Genomic DNA, 24,984 nt, shown 5'->3' with positions numbered 1-24,984 from the left:
GTCTGAGTCATCTTCCCTGCCCTAGAAAGAGATTTTAAAAGATAAAAGCAAACAAAGAAAAAGGTAGATGACATGTGAGAGCCGTTCCACCCACCTATGACTTCCTTCACAAGGATGGGCTGAGAATAGTACTTGGGCTCACTCGCCCCAGCCGCGTTAATCGCCTTCACACGTACGAAGATCTTTGCATCCGTGGGCAGACCGTTGATGGTGAACTTCGTCTTGTCGATCAGGTCTGTGTTTGCAACGATCCAGTCCTCAGCTAAAACCAGTAGAAGAAAAAGAAAAGGAGCAGGGACAGTGTTTAGTGAGAAAAGCCATCCCAGGCCGTCACCACCAATTCCAGCTTGGCATTTTATCCATACTTAAATCAGAAAGAAGTGATTTGGACTAGACTTGGGTTATGATTATTCAAATATCTAAAAAAAATATCCCCAGATGACTAACATAAACAACATGAAGAATTAAATTAGACTCTGTTATTTATGAAAAAATAAAATAAAAGCCTCTTGCTCAGGAATAAATTGCCCTGAGTAAGAAGAGAAAATGTTCCCAATAATTTTGTAGTAGCTCTACTCCAAACTTGGCTCCATACTGCTTGATTTAATCCTGTTAGTTAAGCCTTGATAAACTTTAGAGTTCAGAAAGACAGGACATTGCCCTTCTCATGAAGGAAAGACATTATTCTTGCCATATGGTCTCTGTTTTATCTCTGCTGGTTTATTATCACGGAACCTTGGTGTGAGCATAAAGACTCCGAACACTTGCATTCATGAAGAAAAGCCAATTCTGTTTACGCAGAGGAAAGGAGGCTCATGATCTGATATCTCATGAGTTGGCACAACCCTTTCCTTCAACCAAAAATTGGGTTTTCTTTTCCAGCAGTTGGCAGCTTTGTCTGTGCTCTTATAAATCAAGAGACTTTAAACCCAGCATCTAGGATATACAAGTATTTTCGCTTCTAGAAGTCTGAAACGACCGCTGGGAAAAGAGAAGTCTGGGACCCCCAGTGAGAAAGTCACCCCTTCCCCCCAACTCTATGGGCTTCTGTGTGGAGGTGGTGGGGGAGGTCCTTCGTGTGAATGTCAGGTCATGGAACATTCCCAGATATGGGTCAGAGAGTAAGAAAGTCCGAGAGCGCCACAGATACTTTACCTGGTAGATCAATCGCAGCCTCCCCATTCTCATTAGACTGTTTGGCTGATGTACCTTTGAGAGTCCGTCAATACATTAATTAAGACACCCACTTTCACACCAGGAGACTATCGTTATCGGTAATCAGCATTCTCTGTTAGTAAAGTGTGCAGAGTAGACAAAGAGACCTGTCTTCAGGGTAGTGACGCAAGAGACCAAACGTGTTAAGGGGAGGTACAGCTTTCTCTCTAGAGCCTGTGGGTTTTGGCTACAGGCACCTGCCCCAGAGAGGAAAAGGGTGAAGAAAAGAGAGGCTGGGATACCTCCACGGGCGGGAAGAAGAGCTAGAGAGCCAAACAAGACCTTGAAGGAAAAGGAAGAGTCAGTTCTGGAATCCAGGAGGAGCAGTCTGTTCCTCTCCACTCCCCCTGGGAATGGGATGCTCCCATGGTGGGACTCCTTCCCCAGAGCTAGGAGGACCCTTTAGCACTGTCTTACCAGGACTCAGCTGTGCCTTAACACAGTAGGAATGGAGTCAGCCCCGGCAGCTCAGGGAGCAGCCCTGGTTACCATGCAATGAATGCTGCATCAAGAAAACAAATTGGACGTCCCTATGTCCCTATATTCCATGTGAGGGGCTCACAGGATGGTTTGGGGCTTGTTCCAGTGGTTTGAAACAATGTACCTATTTTTTGGTACCAAGGGGATGAACTGGGGTAAAGGGTCCAGAGTGGCTGCCTCTGGGAGCCTTGGCCTCCCTCTCTCTTTTCCCAGCCCTATCGGGACTTGTAGGAAGGTTTGATATCTTGACGGCTGAGAGGGCATGCGGATGATAAAAATTACTCATGATTTTGAAAACAGATTCGTCCTTCAGTGAATAGTCTGCTTGGTAGTTACTGTGCTGGCTGCCTAGGCAAGACTCCGTGGATGGGAAAGAGAAAGCGAGAAATGAGAGAAAAAAAAAAAACAACAGAGCAAAAAACAGATAAGAGAGAAAACAAGATGAAGGGATGCGAGAGGACCAAAAATCGCCTATCTCGTCACCTCTGAGCTGCTTGAACTGAGGGGCACAGAAAGAAAACAATGCTTGAGGGGCAGGGGAGGGCGTGGGTAAGTTGCTCAATCATGAGGTCTATATTCTAAGAAAAGGATGAACTTGAATGAAGACAACAAGAATAAAATGCTTCAGGCATTAAAAATAAAATAGAAGATGCAGAGTAATAAAAATAAACGCACACAACCTTACAGAAGAAAGACTTTTACAGACTAAACCTGGCATATCCAAAAGCATCAAACACTTCAGAAATTAGTCCGGAGAAGAAGCAGCCATTAAAAGAGAATGAAGAACCAGGCAGCCACATTAAGAAAACCAGGAAAGACTGCGAGGGGAGAGATACGCGTTACAAAAGAGTTCCCATAGAAAGCTAATCCCGACAGGTTATGTGGCAAAATATATACAAAATGACCATGTACACGTGGACACATACATATGTATATCCTCATATACATATATATCTACACAGATCACACACAAAACTATGTAAAATACACTTGGTTGTATTTTATCTAAGGCGGGTAACATCAAAATGACAGCCATCTATCATTTTGCTGTATCTTCTCATGTTTTAAACCTATCAGAAAGAAAAGAGTAAAGGATTGGCTCCGTTTCATACACATACAGAAGAGTCTTGCTCAGAAGTCACATCACCCATAAGTTAGGGAAGTCTGATGGCCGGGCCATATGAAAAGCAGAACGGAGGACCCGGGGCAACCGAACGGAAAGAAACCATACTCGGAAATGCTGGCGGACGCTCTTGTTGAATTGGCCACAGTACCCACTTCCCTCCCTCTGCTAACCCTAGGCCTTTTTTCTTTTAAGATCCCCCCACTGGTTTTGGATCAATGACCTTCTTAAGCTTGAAGAAAGCATATCAGTTGGACTGAGGACTGGATAAGAAAAAAAATCAGTGGCCCCGGGTGCTTCAGCCCCATCTCCTCTTCTTCCTGAGTGGCAGCTGTCATTTCTGCCAGGGCCCCAGTGCAGGCTGGGACGTCAACAGTGGTTCTTCGTTAAGCGTCTTCTCCACAGTGACTTTCCTCCAGGGACACGCATCAGTGTTTATATTCTTGATACCCAAACACATTGCTGCTTCTCGTCCTTCACGGGGAGCTCCAGTGTTAAAGTTTGGGGTCCAGTGGTGATTGTAGAGGTTGATTCTCGGTCTTGCTTGGTGAGATCTCAGTAAGTTTCTTGGGGGGACTGTTTGCCTACTGCCACCCAGAGAGGAGCTGACTCCAGAGCCAGGGCTGTTCCCGTCTCATTCACCTATTGCTTGTTCTTCTCTCTTCCTTTCTTCCTTCCTTCTTCCCTTCCTACATACCTTCCTTCCTTCTTTCTTCCTTTCCCTTTCCTCTCTTTTTTTCCCTTTTCTTTTTTCTATTTGGGATCAAACCCAGGGCTTACCACACTCCAGGAAAATCTTTATCACTAAACTACATCCCATTCCATTTTCAAATGCCATTTTCTTCTGGCCATGGCAAGCAGGAAATTAAAAAACGTTAGGCAATGAGTGACTATCACACCCTTTCGGTTTTGGTTTCCTGGGACATTTTATTTCTCCCTCTCCTTGACTTCAATCAGCGGGGTTTTTTGGACTCTTTGCTTTCCCCTCCAAAATTTAATTTCCACATACATATGATCAGTTATTGCCATCTGTTGAATGCATCGCTCATGTTCTCTGGGATTAAATCCTAGCTTCTTAAAATTAAGAGTTGCTTTTAAGTCTTCCTCTCTTTAAGAAGGAAAGGCATGCTTATTGGATTGCCAAATGCATAGTCTATCCCCCTGCGATTGCCTATAAGTAGACATTCAGTGCTCAGTGGCACACTGCAGCTGCAAGCGTAAAAATGAATGTCCCCAAAGCTTTGCCGAAAGACCATCCTCCTAGGCCAGCCCAGTGGTGACACCCACCTCACAGCCCAATTAAGATGTCTTTAGCATCTAAATATATAGCATTAAATACCAGAGGATGTCTACATTCACCTCCATCTTAGAAAGATGACCTTTGGCTTGGTATCGTTTTCAGGAAGAAAGCGATTGTTTCCCAAGAAAGGCAAAAGAAAACAAGGCATAGCTCACCTAGTGCTGAAGGTATTCACTGTAACTGCTAGGTGTACTTACTTCCTTCCATGCAATACTCTAGCACATATCCATCTAAACCTGCTGCACCAATCTGGTCCGGGGGCCTCCACTTCATGGTCACCGACGAGTCGGTAACGGAGTCAACAGCAAGAAGAGTAGGAGGGCTGGTCACAGCTGAAGAGATGAAAGTGGGGAAAAGAAGAAATTGTGAAGGCGGAGCCATGGCAGAGCACCTGTGATAAGGTAAGCCGGGATGCAACTAGAAATGCAAGCAGAAGCTCCAGGCCTTGCTAACGTTCAGTGAGAGCTCCCAGAGCGTGGCCATGGGTGAGCCAACCAGAGTGTGGCCACAGGCGAGCCAACCAGAGCGTGGCCATGGGTGAGCCAACCAAAGTGTGGTCATGTGTGAGTTAACCAGAGTGTGGCCATGAGTGAGCCAACCAGAGTGTGGCCATGGGTGAGCCAACCAGAACATGGCCATGGGTGAACCAACCAGATCGTGGCCATGGGTGAGCCAACCAGAGCATGGCCATGGGTGAGCCAACCAGAGCGTGGTCATGGGTGAGCCAACCAGAGCATGGCCATGGGTGAGCCAACCAGATCGTGGCCATGGGTGAGCCAACCAGAGCATGGCCATGGGTGAGCCAACCAGAGCGTGGTCATGGGTGAGCTAACTACCTGACTGACGAAAGAATCTTGGAAAGACTGCCACGTCCTTCACCAGTTGGGAAAGTTTGTGGGAGGAGTTGGGCAGCCACAGGGAGTTAGAGAAATCAATTTGGGGGAATCTAATGATCTAGAGTAAAGTCTCCATAGCCCTAGAATTTGAAATATTTGTCATTTTTAATTATGCACATATATGTGGGAGGGGGCTATGTGCCCATACAGACAGGTGCCCAGCATCAAAAGAGAGAGTTGTCAGATTCCCTCCAGAGGTGGAGTTAGAGGTAGCTTTGCGTTTGCCCCATGTGGATGCTGGGTCAGACTGAGGTCTTCTGCAAAAGCAATGCCTGTTCTTAATCACTGAACCATCTCTCCAGCTCTGAGAGTTGTCATTTTAAACAAACTCTTATACTGAATTTTCCATTTCTTAAGGAATACTTAAATGCAATAAAATTGTAGAGACAGCCTATCTTTCATTTGCCTTTGCTGGACTTTCTGTTGTTGCTTCATAGATAAAATCTGAGACACAGTTGTAAACTAAGGTACAGTTACAAGGCAAAGAGGTTCACTAGCAAATGTAGCTAGGTCTATGGCACTTTAAAAAGCACGATGGAGAGGAGTCACGTGGACTCAGCTTCATTTTCACAGTCAGGAATAACAATGGGAGCCACCCACACCTCTCACTGGAGTTCTGGAAATGAATTCCAAAACCTACCTTCTGAAGACGGTCAACGTCTCCAAAGTCCGTATTGATTTTGTTTTGGCTTTGGTTTTTCAAGACAGGGTTTCACTTGTGTTGCTTTGGAGCCTGTCCTGGAACTAGCTCTTGTAGACCAGGCTGGCCTCAAACTCACAGAGATCTATCTACCTGCCTCTGCCTTCTGAGTGCTGGGATTAACGGCGTGAGCCACCACTGCCAGGCTGTATTGAATTTCTTTCAGTATTGCCCTTAGCCTTGTCTGGCTGGTCCAGGTCATCCCAGTTTAGAAGTCAGAGGGAAAGCAGTAGTAATGGCAGGGGACAGTGGTTTCCACGACAGAGCCGCTTCCCTGGACTCACCCAAAGGAACAAAGGGCTTGGATGGCATGCTGGGCTTGGAGATTCCAATGGCATTGACCGCAAAGATGCGGACCTCGTAGGCCACGCCTTCAATCATCTTCTTGGGCTCGAAAGTTGTCTCTTTGCAGAGATCAAAGTTCAGTCGCATCCACCGAGAGCTTTGCTTCTTTTTCCTCTCAATGAAATAGCCTGTAGTGTACGAAGCAGAGACGCCGATTGTTTATCTTGCCTCCCCATTAAACTTTAGTAGACAGCTGTTTTTAAAATTTTGCGCATTCTTAGCAGACTGAGGGAAGCAGACAAATACATTTCTGCATTAATATGCCTTATTCCATCGGCTGTTAGAGATCAGATAACAGAAATGTGAACTCTGCAAGGCACAAGCAAAAGGAAATAGCAGTACTAGAGAAAGAAAGCTGGACCAGAAAAAAAAAGAAATGAATCAGAGATGTGCAACTCCTAGCAACTTAGGAGTTACTAAGCAACTGTGGCCGAGCACTCCAAAGCCAAGAATCCAGAAGGTGGCAGCAATGAAAATAAGGGGGGGGGGGGGGAGAGCGGGAAAGATCAGTTTTGTAAACTTTATTACCACCAATAGAGAAAAATTATTTCTCTGTGGAGCAGGCAAATTCTCCTAAGAATTTTATGCTGAGAAATTCCTTCATGGCACAACCTGTGGCGGTTCGAATGAGACTGACCCCCATTCAGAAGCTCCCATCAGGCCCAACTCCCTGCCTGGTGGTTGCAGATCGGGATACAATGTTCTGAGCTACTGTTCTGATGCCACGTCTGTCTGATTCCCACCATGATGATCGAGGACTGCCCCTCTAAGGCTGTAAGTAAGCCCCCAACTAAATGTGTTCTTGTCTAAGAGTTGCCTTGGCCACGGTGTCTCTTCAGAGCATGAGACCGATGGCTAAGACACAGCCCTATGGCACTCACTGGCCAGAGCAATGGGAATTAGAGTTGGAGCTGTCTTGGAATTAGTTGTTGAGTGAAAAGAGCAAACAAGAGAGAGAGAGAGAGAGAGAGAGAGAGAGAGAGAGAGAACAGGTGGTCAGAGGGCATGCATCAGAGCTACACAAATCCCAAGGAGCTGGAGAACATCACAATAGAAACTTCAGTCATAGCATATACTACAAACACTTGAAGTCATAGCATATACTACATAAGCCACTGTCTCCTCCTCTCCCTCGACCGTTAGGGAGACGAGGCCAGGACTCTGCCTACTCAACAGGCTTTTTTCCAGACTCATTTTCCAGAATGTATTTCTTCTAATACGCGTTGAGAGAATGCCAACCACACAGGCCATCACATGGACTGATCCGTCTGTGATTACCCAAGATTGGTGACCCTCCATCATAGGCAGGAGGCTCCCAGTTCATGGTGCACCAGTCATCCCCCACTTCCGTCACGTTGGGCGCCACTGGAGGGTCCGGGATGTCTGCAGTAGACAAGACAGAAGACTGGTAATGGTAAAGGACGGGTTCTGGGGGCAGAACCTGGTCCCATCGTAGGTTTTTTTCCCTTTTCTGAAATTTATTTAAAAATTAACTTGGATAAAATGTCAACACAGGGTAAGGGGAAAGAACTCAGTGAAAATAAACACAACGATGTCTAAAATCCTTGAAAACTGCCACGTTAGATGTTCCACATGGAGCCCAAGACTCTTTTCTTTACTCTGAAAATGGCAATTTAGTCATTACCTACATGATGGATACAGCTGTTTTTATTTTTTTAACTACAAAATGAACTTTCAGTGAAGTGGAACCAAGGGCTAATTACTGTCAATTTTACATCAAAGATTCAAGATATTAATTGGAGGAATTCACTTCAGCACTGGCAAGACACCAAGTCTTATCATTTAGCTTCTGATAAAGGGACAAATTTGGAGTCCATTTGAAAATTTGTTCCTCAAGGAAATTCCAAGTGGGAAGAGGAGCTCCGGAGAGTCTGGGATGCTATCAGCTAGGTTCATGCTCCCGGGTTTCAGCTTAGGAAAAGTGGATTTAGAAAGCTAAGAACCAAAATCACCATTCCTCAAAATGTTTGATGTGTGTCAGTGACCTTTAGTGGGCACCCAAAAGTCACTACCCAGAGCTAGTGAGGTCACGGATCTCAGAGGAGAACCTATGACTGGTGTGTTACTAAACTACCATGATTCCTCACTGCATTCTAAATACTTAACCTTTCACCCACAAATAAGTTCTCACCCCTCAACAGAGAAAACTTCTCTTTGCAAAAGACTATTAAACACTACCACAGCTGCTCAAAATGAGAATGACAACCAGTCACGGGGTGTCCGCACCAGCTGATATGTCTACGACACAAGCTCGAAATCCCAGACTTGGGGAACACTGCAGAGGAGGGCACGGGAAGATGCCAAAGGAGCAAGACGTCTGTGCGATTGCCTGTCCTGGAAAACGGTGGCTCCACCCAGGATCAGACAGAATGCTGTCTAAACAAGACCCTAACAAGGACAGCATGAACAGATGCGCTAATGTGGAAGGGGAGATCTCATAGGGCTCTCCCGTACATAAAGAACTGCACAGGCAACTGAGGAATGCTGGAGCTGGGAGGAGCCGTCTTCGCCATGGGTGAGCCCCTAATTGGTTACCCAATACCAAGCGGTCAGTCCTGAAAGCCCACACGTGCAAGTAACACTGACTGGACCGAGCAGGTTGTATTTCTACACATGCATTTGGTGTGTGCGTGTGTGCGTGCTTGTGTGCATGTGAATAAGAATTGAAAGAGGCCTTGGGTTTGCAAGGGAGTTGGGGGGCATGGGAGGAGTTGGATGGAGAAAAGGGAAAAGGTAAAATAACGTAATTATCTCTTCATTGTAAAAACAACTTCAAAGGGATGACAGCCTTGAAAATCTAAGACCAGTAGCCCCAAATACCCCTGACTACTCAGCTGTTCAGTCCCTCTGGTTAAAATTCCTCTAGACAAGAAAACAGAAGGGAAGAAGAAGAGGGAGGAAAGCAACACAAAGAGAAAAATAATATAGACGAGAGAGACGCCGGTCTCCTCCTGTCAGCTCTGGAATGGAGGTTGGCTCCGTGGAGGACTTACCCACAACTTTGATCTTGATGCTCGCATGAGCTTCCCCAGCTTCGTTTTTCAGGTTGATGTTGTACACGCCAGAGTCGTCTCTCTCCGCCACGTCAATGACCAGCGTGCTGCTGTCAGGGTACGATTCTGCCCTGATCCGGCCACTGCCCTCCATGATAGCCTGACAAGGAAGGGGCAGACTTGGCACGAAGGACTGACAGGAGCTTCTGCAGAGCCCCCGAGGACCCCAGGCAGGGAGGCCCGAGAGCCCAACAGACACATCGTCGGGTCAGTCCACGTCCTACTCCAGTTACTACTGTTTTCCTTTCGTTTCTCTTAAGAGTTATTTTTATTTTACTTGTGTGACTGTTTCGCCTGAACCATGTGTATGCAATGCCCCTAACGGTCAGAAGAGGGCGTCAGATCTCCTGGAGCTGGAGTTATAGGTGGCTGTGAGCTGCCATGTGGGTGCTGGGAACTGACACCTAGGCCCTCTTTAAGAGCAACCAGTGCTCTTAATCACTGAGCCATCTGCCCAGCCCTCAGTTTCCACTTTAGATGAGGACCAATTTCCCGCTGGCAGAGGAAAGCTGAGCCTTCTATCCTTCTATTGTGTTCTTCTTTCTTCAATTTAAAACCATAAACCATTGAGCTACATCCCAACTTCTAGTTTACTGAACCAGGGTGCCACTACACAGCCCTCACTGGCCTGGAACTTGCTGTGTAGACCAGGCTGACCTTGAATTCACAAAAACCCCCTGCCTCTGCCTCCAGCATGCTGGGGTTAAAGGCCACCACACTGGTTGGAGAGCCCCGGGGCTGGATTTGTATAACTTTCTACTCTGGCACATGTCTGATGATTTCTGCCATCTTGAACTTCTTGAATGAAAAATCCTAAAGAGTCGGTAGGTTCTGACTGGGTGCCTCCTCCTGTACATTCCTTGAAACTGAAATATGTCCTCTCCCTGTCCCCTCCTCTGCAAGGAATCAAATCCAGGGCCCCCACACATGCCAGGGCAAAGGCTCAACCCCTAAGCACATCCCCCACCAGGGGAGAACTCGCTCAGCAAGGCAGTTGTAGGCCTCCCTCACTCTCTGGTCATATTTGGAGTTGTTCCGTTTCAGAACTCAATGCCAATGTCGAGAAAATAACTTCACACAATTTTGTCAATTTGGGGATTACCTATGTGAGACTCTAAATCGGGTTCCTGCTGTTCTGTTTTGGCAGGAAGTTTCTTGTTCTGCTTTTCAAATGTAAGTTTTTGGTAGCAGGAAGCCAGGAGCAGCTTAAACTGAGATTCTTTCCCCACCCATTTCTTGTGTTTTTCTCCTCCTGGCCTAAGCGTCCCAGCAGACTTTCTAAGTCTCCCACACGTTACACTGCCTCCTATGCAAAGTGATTTTATTCCTTAATTTCTTCACTTATTCACGACTTTTCCACTTTTCTTCCTCCCTGCCCCATGACATCCATGGGGTATAAGGTGGGACCCTGTCCATCACTCGTAAAATCATGCTTGGCAGAATAAGTGGGTGGCTGGAAATAGGAAAATAAATATATGATTAATAGACTTATCTGAAAACCAGCATCCATTCTCTTTTCAAAGGAATTATATCCATAATGTGCTCCGTGTGTGTGTGTGTGTGTGTGTGTGTGTGTGTGTGTGTGTGTGTTTGAGTTTGGGTCTCATTTTGTAGCTGTCCTGGAACTCCTCATGTAGACCAGGCTAGCTTCAAACTCACAGAAATCTGCCCGTGTCTGTTTCCAGTGTTGGGATTAAAGGCGTGCTCCACCCCACTACACCCAGCTTTAGCATACAACTGATTTGTACCTTTTTCCTTCACCTGAATCATGGGGGAAAGGGACAAGGAGTAGGTTGGGCCATGTGCATGCATGTGTGCATGCGTGTATGAGACAAACCTTATCTGCTCGGCTCCAGATGGCTTTGGGAGGTGGCTCCCCTGTGACCGGGATCTCAAGACGAAGCTTGCTTCCAGCAATCACTGTAACTGTGTTGTCAGCATCAAGGCCATCCAGGATGATCTTGGGTGGATCTGGAATTTATTCAGCACAGCGTCTGTCACCATACACCTTTTCCATGTATTTTGACTAGTGACCAGCTACTGATAAACATTGGTAACAATCAATTTTTAACCTGGCTAAAAGTACGTACGTATGTATGTATATGCATATATTTATATGTGCATATATACTCATATTTACATACATACACACACACACACACACACACACACACACACACACACATATATATATATATATATATATATGTCATCACAACACTTGGTGCTTGGCACCCTTAACTGCTTCTTGTTAGACTTATAAATCAACTACTTATAATGGATGAGTAATATCAAGTTAATGGATCCTTGAGTCATATAGCTTTTGAGGCATTACAGTCCAAGGTGAGCAAGCAAATGGACAGCTGTGTGATAATGTCTTTGATCTACTCACCAATGACATGCACTTTGGCAGACATAGGAACGTTGTAGGCGTCCGGTGTAAACACATATTCCCCTTCATCTTCTGTGAGAGCATTGGCGATGACTAACTTGTGGATCCTAAAGGAACAGATTCCCGACACTGCAAGGCTGGAGAGTATCCATGACCCACGCCAAAGAGACCTGTCCTTTACTTAATGTGCTTACTTCATAGAGGAGAGGGAGAAAGAGGAGGAGAAAGAGGGACACGGAGAGATTGGGGGGGCATTTATTCTATTTATTGACCAAGTCAGCTCTGGCTTGGAGTCTATGAAAGTATCTCTGCAAATGCAATTTGCTTATTATATATGTGTCTATCATTCCTTTTTCATAACTTCAAAAGGAACAAAACACAGTATCTTAGCAATGCTACACTTACACATACAAGAAATGACAAAGAGTAACGCTGACTCTGGCTGCATGCATCAAAGAATAATAGCTCCTAAATTTACGGGTCACGAATCAGTGAGGACTGGATGGAACGTATGGACATTCCACTGTAAAACGTGTATAGCTCGGGGTGGAGCGTTAGCCTAGCATGTGTGAGGCCCTGGATTCAATCTTCAGCACTACACACATATATACTGATGTAGACATACATGCAGTGACGTATGAAGGACAATCTGTGATGTTATGGATGTGTGTATTTTTGTATACATACAAAACTTTAAAGACTATTTTTAAGCTCCATAAAGCCACTTGCAATCAGGTGAGAGTCTGTGAATCAAGGTTCAATTCCTTGCCTTAAATCTTTGCTAGATTCTAGGCAATTATGCTTCCTCCAAGAAATCGAAAATAGAAGGAAGGTCATAGGATAGCTATTATTATTTAATATGACTTAATTAAATGACTGACATAATTATTGTGTAAAGATTTTTTTTAAAGATTTATTTATTAGCCTGGTGGTGGTGGCACACATCTTTAATCCCACTCAGGAGGCAGAAGCAGGAAGATCTCTGAGTCCAAGGCCAGCTTGGTCTATATAGAGAGTTCCAGAATAGCCAGGACTACACAGAGAAACCCTGTCTCAAAAAATAAAACCAAAACCAAAACAAAACAAAAACAAACAAGAAAAGATTTATTTTTATTGTATGCGTATGGGTGTTTTGTTTGCAAGTATATATGTGTGCTGTGTGCATGCAGGGCCTGTGAAGGTCAGAAGAGATCTTTGAAACTATAATTAAGACAGCTGTGAGCTACCGTGTAGGTGTTGGGAATTGAACTCTGGTTCTCTAAGCTCTTAACCACGGAAGCATCTCCCCAGTCCCTTGGTATAAGGATCTTAATTGACCTTTATTTGCATTCTGGAATCAGGCAACAAACTCCATAAAGCAGAATGAGTGCTCCAAGAAACTGAAGAGAGGAAGCTGACATTATAGACAAAGGGGTGGGGGGGAGCAGCATCAGATAACACAACACAGGTTCTTCCCAAGCAGAGGGAACTCCCTCCTCATGCCAACTCCACGTGTCCCATTCTAGGGTTTGGTATTAGTCCTCATTATCTCAATTTCTGCAGTTCAGATAAATGACTTGGTTTGGGCAAGGCAGGGTGGAACTTCAGCATGGGTACCACCATGTTTATTTGGTCTGCTGGGCCCGGGGGCAGAAATTCAGCCCAAACCAGTGGTCTCCTATCTATCTTAATGAACATTAGGGCCAGCTGATAACTGGTCAGGTCCTCAGTCATTCCTCTAGCCTCACGTTCAGATGGTGCCGTTGGCAAGTTTGGGATGGTATGCCATAGCATGAGGCACAGGCAGAGGATCTCAAGCAGGGTGGGGTATACAGCAAAGCAGTCACCAGTTCTTACCAGACCGTGAATAAGTTGTCTCCCTACTCTCCAAAGAAAGAGTCCACGAATATGTAACTTGGGGAGTAGGAAAAGCGAATGTGGCCAACTCTGGATGGCTTGCTTACCTTCCTTTATGCACAACCTTCACACGGTCGCTCTCCTGGACAGGCAGGCCATTTTTTGTCCATTTTCCCGGCACGTTTTCAGAGATTTCGCACTTCAAGCACACCTCTTTCCCAAGTTTGACAGTCTGATCGGTCAGCGGCGTCGTGATTTTGAGGGGCCTCACTACAGAAACAGAGAGCGTGATGAACCCGCAGCCAGGCTGCAGACCAGCCCGCCTGGCGGCATTTCACAGGGTCCTGTCAGTTCTGCTGCCACACATGCTCTGGAGAGGACACATTTTCCCAGTGTTGATGATGGAACTGGACAGAACCGAGCGTAGCACAAGTTCATCACCTCAGATAGCCATCACGATGGTTGTTCGCCCAGAAGATACAAGCCACATCCATTCACATCTAAGGTTACAACTGTTTGTAAACTACTCCATGTTTAATTCCAGGGCCACATCCACAAGGAAATCTCAGGTCCCTTTCAAGGTTAAGACTAAGTACTGTTATTACCAACAATTTAACACGAGAAAAACTGCGACACATTTTTGTTCTTTGGAATGAGATCTTTATCTTTTATTGTTTGAGACAGGGTTTCTGTGTGTAGCTTTGGGGCCTATCCTGGCACTCACTGTGTAGACCAGGCTGGCCTCGAACTCACAGATCTCCGCCTGCCTCTGCCTCCCAAGGCGTGCACCACCACCGCCCGGATTATCTTTGTATTTTCTAAAGACTTGTTTGCTTTTATTTTATGAGTATTTATGAATGTATCTATATATACACATTGTGCGCATGCCTGGTGCTCAGGGAGACCAGACAGGGCACTGAATCTCTTGGAATTGTAGCTACACATGTAGCGAGGAGTCACGTGGGTTCTGAGAACTGAACTTGGAGCCTCTGCAAGAGCAGCGCATGCTTTTAACCACAGAGCCGTCTCTCCGCCCTTTGCTGTATTTTTAACAGGTCACTAGCAGAGTTTTTGTGGAATGCCTCAAATCTTACTTATTCCATAAACCTTGTGGTTATTATCACATGAATTTGCATAGTGTAATGATTTTTAAAAATAGATACAACACATGAAGGCAGAACTGACTGTAATTACTTTGAATGGATACAAAGGTCAGGTCAAAATCTGCCCGTGGTCAACACACATTTTGATATCAAACTAAAATGGCCACAATTCCATGAATCATATGGAGACATTGAAATTGTTTCTTCTGGACCAGCAGAGGAGTAAGGAAGAAAGATGTCTGCTCTGTGCGTGTGATCAACCTTTGGGACATTCAACTATTCTAATTTTCGTGGCAGCTGGGACTAGATTGCTATTGAGAAATGGCTACTTTAAGAGAATCTTCGGGTGTGAACACGGAAGCAGTGGCTCTCTTACGCTGTGCGAGCCCCGCAGCAGCAGATGACGCTCCTCAACTGAGAGTCCTCATTGGCTCCCTTGGTTTAAGCAACTTCCTTCTCATACCAAGTGCAATTACAAGTTGTATGCCGAGTGTTGAATCTTTAATGACCAGATAGCAGAAAATAATTAGGCAAACGGCGTCAGCATTGGGCATATTTACTGTCTGCCTTCATGGTCTGGCACTGAAAACTTTCTAGGTAAGTTTTCTGGTAGGTGATTTTATTCTTTCTTCCCAGAACTGGTACACTACTATTAAATCAAGTAGTTGATCCCTTTCTAAGAGACTTGATAGAACACACAGCAAGAGTCCAATTCTGCATATCTTGATCTTTTATCTTTGAGTAAAAGATCAAGTAGTATAGCGGCATTCCATCTGTAGTTTAATAAATAAAGCTTGCCTGAAAATCAGAGAGTAAAACAGCCACATTGATCAGCCTCACAGACCAGGCAGTGGTGAAATACACCTTTAATCTCAGTAGCCTCGCTAGTTTGCCATAGAAACCAACCGTGTAGTGTAGGCCTTTAATCCCAGTGGTGCACACATTTAATCCCAGCCCTAGAGAGGATTATAAACGGGAGGAGACAGCCCTCAGACACAGTCTCATTCTGAAATGCCTGGAGGCAAGATCGCCATTTCAGACTGAGGTAGAAGTAAGAGCCAGTGACTGGCTGTTTTGCTTTTCTGACCTTCAGGGTGAAAACCAACATCTGCGTCTGGGTTTTTATTAAACGTGCTACAGAGCAGATTGAAATGTCCTAAGGCTGAGTTAATAAACACAATCGTGTATAGATTGAGAAGACACAGAGACGTCTGACTTACAGTCAACACTCAGTTTAGCAGATGATTGTCCCCCGGTCGTCATGGCCGAGTACTCGGCGCTGTCAGCCTTCGTTGCGCCTTCTATGATCAAGGTGTGTTTCTTGCCCTCAACTTTAACTTTGTATCTTGACTTTGGACCTGGGAAGATCTCTTCACCGTTCTTAAACCTGAGTTAGCATGGACGTAAAGGGAGGAAGAAGATGCTCAGTGGGAAGAAGAAGGGAATAAGGGAGGGTATTGGGAGATGTGATCAAACTAGATCATACATATGTATATATAATATATGTATGTAATACATATAAAATGAAAAAATTAAGTTTCTGGAAATGTTTGTTTATTGTTTTATCCCCCTGTTTTCCAAGGTTCCTAACACACCCCAGACAGACATACAGGAAGGATTCACTAAAGAACACAACTTAGGGGGTTGGAGAGATGGCTTAGCGGTTAAGAGCATTGCCTGCTCTTCCAAAGGTCCTGAGTTCAATTCCCAGCAACCACGTGGTGGCTCACAACCATCTGTAATGAGGTCTGGTGCCCTCTTCTGGCCTGCAGGCATACACGCAGAAAGAATATTGTATACACAATAAATAAATAAATATTAAAAAAAAAACACGACTTAGGTCCGCTGGTCAAGTCTTTTGTACAAAATCACATTTAAAGAAAACGAGCACTGGGTGGTGGTGGCGCACGCCCTTAATCCCAGCACCTGGGAGGCAGAGGCAGGCGGATCCCTGTGAGTTCGAGGCCAGCCTGGTCTACAGAGCGAGTTCCAGGACAGGACAGGATCCAAAGCTACACAGAGAAACACTGCCTCCCCCCAAAAAGCCAAAAACAACAAATAGACCAAGAAAAGAACATGGAGCACCTCTTCTCATTCAGTCGGAGGTGGGTGCTAGGAATAAATTCGGTCTCACTTTCGGACTCACAACACACTTTTAAGGTGATATTCCAGACCAGTGCTAACGATCTTTTCCACACTCGTGACTACTGATTCCTGCAGTGTAATTTACTATATTCCTCTCAACACCACATTTCATCCTATGATCTTAAATCTTCTAGTTTTTAATCTTGAGCTAATGATGCTCAGGGAGCATACAATAAAAGACACTTCCTTTCCCACCACCTTGCATTTTTGTTTTTCTTTGTTTGTTCGTGCATGTGTTGCAAATGGTCAAACTGAGGACCTTGGACCAGGTAACTGTGCATCACCATTAAAACCACATCCCCTGGCTCTTCTGAATTACCGAAAGGAGTTGGCGATTTTCATCCTATCGTATTTTTCTAGGGAACAAAAAATATAAAGTGGTGAAAAAATGAATTCTTGGGCGATAGGGCTGGGGTCTGGGGCCTTGAGTGTGCTAGGTGAACGCTGTCCTGCTGGGTTTACCTTCCCAGAGACAGTGAGGATTGAAATGGAAAATAGGCACATTATATTTTTCGTGTAAGTCCCTGCTTAGGACAGCTACAAAGTTGAAGAACACCCACACGACTTCCAGTCAAAACTCTTGGATAACCTGCGTGACCCATTTCCCAGTAAATACCCGCCTCCCTACGTCTCTGTTCAGACAGATCTCTAGGAGTTGGCTTTTCAGCTCATGGGAGGGTTTGAGTTATCATCTCTGCCCATACAGAAGAGGTTGAGATTGTTCCCATGTGGAGACGCAGACGGCCCCATGCTGCATTCTATTTGTCATGAAGACACTTGGGCTATCAGACACAGGCAGGCATCCACAAAGCGATTTTACCATTTGACGTTGGCGTCATCTTCTGACACCTCGACTTCCAGCTCCACTGTCTCCCCACAGTAGGCGTTCGTGTCTTCCAGCTGCTTAGTCAACATGATCGGAGGCTCTGGTTGGAGCGGGGGAAATCAAAATCATTAAACAGCCAGAGCCCGTGTCTTGAACCCCAGTCTGTTCACAGGGGAAAACCCAGCAATGGGGAAGAAACATCAATTGTGGGGCGTGAATTGGAAGTGAGAATCTGTCTGTCTGTCTGTCTGTCTGTCTGTCTGTGGCAAAGCAAACAGCTGTCGCTGAAGGATCAGCTCCCCCCAGTTGTTTCAGAACCATTCAAATCCAACGAATTATTGTTCTGGAGAGCACATAAAATGCACACCAAACTTCCTGCCTTCGTCAAGTAAGGTACCAGATGGTAGATGACAGAGAGTGTATAATGAGGTTTTGATTCTGGCTCTCGACCAAGGATAGAGAATAGAGTTATCTGTAGCCAGAGGGCTTCAGAGAGAAAATAAGGTCAACCTGGCATTCTTTGACCCCACCCCTACCCCCAGCTTTTCATCAGGGTTAGTAAATACTGCTCTTTGGACACCAGTGGGCGATGTCCTTCTCCTAATGTAGCTGCTTTCATGTATTCAGCTAAGGGGCCAAGATATCTGTTGGGTTTGAGAGACTGACCCTGAAATATCCATCTTGCTGAACAGTGCTTGGCTTAACGTCAAAAGCGTGAGGTAGTTTCACGTTGCAGCTTTTCTCTCCCCTCAGCTGCTCTTCAACAAATCAGGGGATGAATTAAGACTCAGGACACCTGCCGACGTAATGGAGCCTCCATACTGAGCTAACCAAACAGACAAGCTGGACGTCTCTGGAGGAGAGACTGCTTCTGCTCTCGGCTAAAGCGGCCACCTTGCCTGTCGCTCGGACCAGTGTCCCCGGGAGGAGATCCCTTGCCCCTGGTTAATGCAGGAAGACCTTTCTCTTTACCTCTCACGAAGAGCTCGGTGGAACACTTCTCGTCCCCAGCTGTCACGTAGTATTCCGAATCATCTGTCAGCGAGCAGTTATTAATAAACATGATTCTCTCGTTTCCTTTGTGTTCAAAGATGTATCTGTTTCGAACAGGGGGGAGGCAGAGTTTGTGACCTGGATTTTCTTTATTAGCAGATTTGGCTTATCCTTTGTTAATACTTGAGAATCAAGGATAAAGCTATGATCTTCTATTTGTGCAGCATATTTTATATGTTCAGTTAATGTCAAACAAAAGCTCATTTTCTATTTTTATGGTATATGGAAAATATGTGTATTTACACATATTATTTAATTTATTCTCTTCTTTCATATAAGTTTTAATTACAAATATAAATAAATTCTCATATAGTTAACCCACTTTTGGAAGATAGAGTTGGTTGAGTCTGTTAGTGAGACTTTTTTTTAAAGATTTATTTATTTATTATGTATACAATATTCTGCTTACATGCATGCCTGCAGGCCAGAAGAGGGCACCAGATCTCATTACAGATGGTTGTGAGCCACCATGTGGTTGCTGGGAATTGAACTTAGGCCTTTAGACGAGCAGGCGGTGCTCTTAACCACTGAGCCATCTGTCCATCCCCAATTAGTGAGATTTTTAACTCTGTACATTCTTCAAATGATTATGTATTAATTATGTATGGTACAAAAGTGGCAGACACTTTGCCTTGCTCATTGTCTAGCCCACAGACACAGGATATTTTTGTTGGACGGATAAATGATTGTACAATGTAAGCAATAACTTATCTTACTTGATAAGAGCAACAGCAAATACAGTTTCTTAAATGAGCTTAACCCCTGGGCCTATTGTACCACAGTTACTCTCTATTAAGAAATCATTTGCCGGGCTGAAAAGATGGCTCAGCAGTTGAGAGCAATGACTATTCTTCCAGAGGACCTGGGTTTGATTCCCAGTGCCCACGTGGCAGCTCACAACTGTCTGTTACTCAACCTCTGGCCTCCACAGGCACAAATGGTACATGGACATACATGTGAGGCAAAACACCAACATACATCAAATCAAATCCATTTTCAAAAGAAAGTTCAGAAACAGAACACTAGAAGTCAGGAAGAGAAAACACTCTAATTGATTACGTTGATTATGGAGGAGCATGTAAGCATATTCTATAGCTGATCAAAAAACCAAAGTGAGGCAATATCTCAAATTGAGGACTTCAATAACAAAACATATCAATGTTTTCTAGTAAAACTGACCTAGGAAAACCACTTCTGAGTGAATCGAGGCTGTTTTCAAGAGACTTTTGCACTGGGTATAAATATTATCTCAAAGTCATTCTATTAGACATGAGCCCACGGAGAAGCTGGAAACCATGTCACTGTACTCTAGAAGTGACGGGTTTCTGGGATTAAAGTCTGTGTCGATGTACATGAGGCACTTAGTAACTTCAAATAGTATGCAAAGGCTGGAAATCTCCCAGGCTGAGGAAGATCGCTATGAAGTGGTTTCATGGCAGACTAGCGATACCATCAGAGATCAGTTCGACTACTCCTTCCCTTGGAAGAGGGAGGACACATAATAAAACACGGGCTTAGGCCCGAGTTTCATGATCTTTTTGTTTTGTTTTGTTTTTCAAGACAGGGTTTCTCTGTAGCTTTGGAGCCTGTCCTGGAACTAGCTCTTGTAGACCAGGCTGGCCTCGAACTCACAGAGATCTGCCTGCCTCTCCCGAGTGCTGGGATTAAAGGCGTGCGCCGCCACCATCTGGCCTGAGTTTTATTACTTTAACATCACACTGTTCTGTTTAGATAATGCTGTGGCTACTCCCAGCAGCACCCAAGTAGAAGATGTTTGACCACTATCAAATACTCAAGTTATTTTGGGGGGAAAAAAACCATAAACAAATCCCAAACCCCAAACCTTCTGGCTATGAGATGCGATTTTCATCTGGCATCTCAACTGTCTATTTCAAACATTTCTAAGTTTTGTTATTTTGAATAGAGAGACACTGAGATAATGACACAGAATGTGTAGGGACAGAAAATAATCGCGACTCTCTCGAAATAGCCTCGGAAAACATGAGAGTTTATTTTACACAGCGCCGTGACTTTCAGAACTCCAAACTCCACGAAACGTAACTCCTCCTCCTCTGCACAGTTTTACATTTTAGGACTTACAGAAAAACAGACGCTTAAAAGATCCCTTCAGTCTCTAAAGGTTAAGCCAAACTGCTGTTCATTTATAATTTCATCGAGTCCTTTGAAGCCCACTTACTTGGTGCTGGGTCGAATTTCCTGACCATTCTTAAACCACTTCACCTCCAGCTTCGGATCTGCCAGCTCCACCACAAACCTCACTCTGCCTCCCTTATCCACCTGGTAGGCGGGATCGAGAATTTTTGCAAAAGCTGTAGATAGAAACGAACAAACAAAATGATCGTGTGCGTGCATGCAGGGTATCAATTTAAATAGTTAATGTGTACATGAAAAAAAATCTAAGAACATGTTTAAAAAAATAAGTCCCAGGGAAGAATAAAGCTGGAAGCTGTCCCATTACCCCATATATTTCAGAGTTATTCTAACATGTATACAATAAGATGGTTTAAAGTTGAAAGAGAATTCATGTGTTTTTTAAAAAAGCATCAGAGAAAAATAGCGCTAGTACTAACTTTAAATTACATTAGTTTATTTTGTATGCGCCTGCATGCATATGCAGGGGTTGGTGTCAGAAGATGCAGTGAGGAGTCTGTTCTCGCCTTCCACCGTGTACATTCCTGGTTAAAGTGGTTAGATTTGGCAGCAAACACCATTACTCGCTGAGCCATCTCGCTGGCCTATGCTCACTCACTTTCTCTTATTATTTTTTTAAAAAGATTTATTTATTATGTACATAGTGTTCAGCCTCCATGTATGCCTGCAGACCAGAAGAGGGCACCAGATCTCATTACAGAAGGTTGTGAGCCACCCTGTGGTTGCTGGGAATTGAATTCAGGACCTCCGGAAGAGCAGTCAGTGCTCTTAACCTCTGAGCCATCTCTCCAGCCCCATACTTTCTCTTATTTTCAAAAGATAAAAACGACTATTAGATTTCCAACTGGTTACTTAGCACATGGATTCAGAACTCAGGGTTTAGGTAGGCCAGCCAGCCTTTTGAAAGGGGTCATAAGGGGTTCTGTATAGGGTCAATTGAACATGAAGGGAAACAATAATAGGCTTGATATCACCCCAACATATTCCACCACTAGAACTTGACAATGATCCAGAGCAGAAAAACTGGAGGCTCTAGTGGCCAACTTGAAATGCATGCCTTCCCCGACCCAACTTTATGTTTTGAACCATAGCGGAGTAAACCCACCCCTGAAACCTTACTGGATGTGAGGGGCGAGCTCTGAGGAAGAATCAAGAGCTGCAGAGGGAGGGAGAGATGAACCTGAATAAATGGGGACCTCAGAGAAGTTCCTGGAGGCCACGGGGTGTCCTCTGCTTCCTTGTGTGGCATCCGTGGTACTGCAAAGGTGCTGACCCTAAGCCACGAGGAGCCACGCCACTACCGGGGCACTCCTCCAATGTGAACTGAAAGAACCCTGAATCCCTGCAGGCCCAGGAAGCAGAGACCAACTGAACACAGTTCTAGGCTGCAGATCCGGATGTGCTCACCTGCGCTCTTCTTCTCCACCCTGCGCATGCGCTTGAGCCGCTTGAGCATGCCACGCAGGTCAGTGATGCCATACTGGAAAGCGATCTTCTCGTACTCGTTGGGGTTGGCATTCTTCAGCAGCTCCCACACATCTATCTCCGGCTCTTCCTCCTGCTGCTTCACCTCCCTAGCCCGGAAGAATGGTCGCTTAGGTTAGAACCTGTCCTGCTCCCAAAAACCTGGAATGTGGGGTACGATCCCACTCCGTGACGCTCAGGGTCAGATGTACGCTTTGAACTTTGTTTTCCCAACTTCAAAACACAAATGGAGGCTGGTAGGGATGTCAGAACAAATCCTGAGATACTTTCCTCTCAATTTTTAAGTCTGATCGCATTTAATCTTGGCCAAAAGGCCAAGAAGCAATGGAAGGTAAGAATTGCAAAAACTTAAAAACAGATCTCACCTCACATGCAGGTGGTAGATTCAGTTTGAAAAGCAGATTAAGAATTAATATTTTAAATTGGTCTGTGAGTGAAAAAAATCCCTTTCTACATATATTGATGTAAATATAATCCAGACAGTATTTCCAACCTATGGATTTTTCCAGAATTTGTTTTTGTCATGTTAATAAACATGTGCATTATTTTATTATTTTTTACATTAAAAAATTGAAAAAAAACCATAAAAGGTTTTTCCTTGTTCTTCATATTAGTGTGGATTAAGATGCATTTTAAAAGAAAATTGTTTTTCTAAGTTGAGAGAAAAAATAACAATGAGGCAAAAAAATATTCTGTCGCACCTCATCTTAACATATCATCTTGAATTTTTTTTTTTTAAGAGTGAGAATGGGCTTGGGTTATAGACAGCTTAATGGTAAGCTGTCAGATAAACGGCTTAAGTTTCCATGAACAAGTAACGGGGTACTATGACCCCACATCCTGATCATGGACAAAGCACGCTTGGAACACATGAAGCAGTACATGACGTCACCGCCCTTATAACGACGACACCGCCGGTGGTGCAGCCGTGACCTCCTCCATGTGTCATATGTTATATGTGTCAGCACTTGGGAGGCAGAGGCAGGCGGGTCTTGGTGAGTTTGAGGCCAGCCTGGTCATCACAGGCCAGGTGTGTTACAAGTAAGATCCTGACTCAAAAAAAAAGAAAGAAAGAAAGAAAAAAGAGAGAAATTAAAATACATGTCTTGTCTTGCCCTTATTTCAAACTCACAAAATGAAGCCAACACTTACACATGAACTTTTTAGTGAGTGAGTTTAGTACAAATGAAAGACATAATTTAAACTGGTTTTCTCCTCTGGCTAAATAGTCCTGGTTATTTTGTTTAAGGTTACCTAGCTTTTTATGGGGTTAGTTTTAAAACGTTACGGGGATTCTTATTGTGAATAGCACTGGTTTGAATGTGGTTTTAGAGAAAATTGGTCACTACTTGGAGAGATTACAGTGAAAATACGGTGGCTCGAACACTGGGTCACGTGGGTCACGTGGGTCACGTGGCTTTGTCACAGCAGTCACACCTGTCTCAGAACTTCCTCTTTAAAGTCGCAGGTGTCCTGAGACGAAATGACAATGGCCATGTAGGGCTTGGGGGAGCCGAGGCGAGGATAATGTCTAAAGATCTTTCCATCTTACACTGTCGTGTCTTCCCGTCCAATGTAGAGAATGAAGCTACTCTGGAGAGCAGAAGAAGTCTTTGGTCTGCCGTCTTAATGGCAACGCCGAGCCAGTCCCATTAAGGAATCTGTGTAGGGGCTGGAGAGACGGCTCTGCAGTCAAGAGCACACAGTGCTCTTGCATAAGAGCTAAGTCCGGTTCCCAGCACCCAAACTGAAAAACTCACAACTGCCCGTCACCCTGGCTCCAAGGAATCCAGCACCCTCTTCCGGCATCTGCAAGCGGTCATTCTCACATACCCCTGTCAACTTCTTTTAAAATCTCTTTTAACAAAGGAAAAAGAAAATGTATCTTTAAAAAAAACTCATAACCCAGTTGGGCAGGGTGTCACACACTTTTAATCTCAGCACTTGGGGAAGCAGGTGGATCTCTGCGTTTAAGAACAGCCTGGTCAACACAGAAAACTTCAGGTCACCCAGGGCTACACAGTGTGACAGAGTCTCAAAAAAAAAAATAAACAAACAAGAAACAAACATCTTTTTCATCTCACCGAGTGAAAATAGGACTTGTGTTCATGTACAGGAATTGAAATTATCCTTGAATTGGAACATTGCTAATGATTGGCCAGATTTACTAAACCTGCAGACTGACAGCGGTCTTCATTTTCCATCCATCTTTTAGTGTTTTACACTGGGAGCTGTAGAGAGGGCGGGGTCATTAAGACTCCTTGCTACTCTTCCGGAAGACCTGAGTTTGGTTCTCAGCACCCGTGTGGAGTAGCTCATAATGGCTTGCAGCTCTAGACCCAAGGGACCCGACACCTCTTTTGGCTTCCATGGTCAGCCCCCACACACCTGGCACTCACTCACAGAGACACAGAAACACATAATCAAAGGTAATAAAAGCTCAGTTTCTAAATATTTTAAATTTGGATAATTGTGATTTGAACACATAAGTACACACGTGTGCATGTTTTCTGTGGAGCGTCCCCTCAATCTATTGAAGATTTTCATTACATTTCAACCTAAATAGAGTCACTCAATAATTATTTCTTACTTTGATCATGTTAAATCTGGAGATTTTGTTGCCTCTGGTATTTTAGTCAAGAAGAATTATGTCATACCTATTTCAATTTACATATTTCGTATTACACACGGTGGAAATATTTGAAGATATGAAAGTCTATAAAACTTATTCTGTTTTCTGTTAGCTTTGAAAACGACTTACGTAGCCCAGGCTGGCCCTGACTTTATGATGTAGCTAAGGATGACCTTAAACTTCTGATCCTCCTGTGCCCACCTCCTG

General features: G+C 44.5%; 1 protein-coding gene across 11 annotated transcripts in view; it reads right to left on the bottom strand.

Annotated features, from left to right (window-relative positions):
* Positions 1-24,984, bottom strand: part of Mybpc1 (myosin binding protein C1) — a 78,848-nt gene that overhangs the window by 13,558 nt on the left and 40,306 nt on the right. For 7 of the 11 annotated variants that reach the window (XM_087901914.1, XM_087901909.1, XM_087901913.1 and 4 more), the window contains 14 exons: positions 22,068-22,234; positions 20,686-20,818; positions 18,408-18,532; positions 17,430-17,535; positions 15,685-15,851; positions 13,469-13,631; positions 11,526-11,632; positions 10,971-11,104; positions 9,074-9,233; positions 7,338-7,442; positions 5,999-6,187; positions 4,316-4,450; positions 1,156-1,209; positions 95-262 (listed from right to left, as the gene is read on the bottom strand). In XM_087901914.1, the coding sequence (XP_087758040.1) occupies positions 95-262; positions 1,156-1,209; positions 4,316-4,450; positions 5,999-6,187; positions 7,338-7,442; positions 9,074-9,233; positions 10,971-11,104; positions 11,526-11,632; positions 13,469-13,631; positions 15,685-15,851; positions 17,430-17,535; positions 18,408-18,532; positions 20,686-20,818; positions 22,068-22,234 (1,913 nt within the window). The remainder of the gene's footprint in view (positions 1-94; positions 263-1,155; positions 1,210-4,315; positions 4,451-5,998; positions 6,188-7,337; positions 7,443-9,073; positions 9,234-10,970; positions 11,105-11,525; positions 11,633-13,468; positions 13,632-15,684; positions 15,852-17,429; positions 17,536-18,407; positions 18,533-20,685; positions 20,819-22,067; positions 22,235-24,984) is intronic. The other 4 variants (XM_087901912.1, XM_087901918.1, XM_087901915.1 and 1 more) reach the window with 1 other exon arrangement.

Source organism: Myodes glareolus, chromosome 26 (assembly GCF_982192425.1).
Source record: "Myodes glareolus chromosome 26, mMyoGla1.1, whole genome shotgun sequence".
NCBI lineage: Eukaryota > Metazoa > Chordata > Mammalia > Rodentia > Cricetidae > Myodes > Myodes glareolus.
This window is presented reverse-complemented; position numbering and strand designations above follow the sequence as displayed.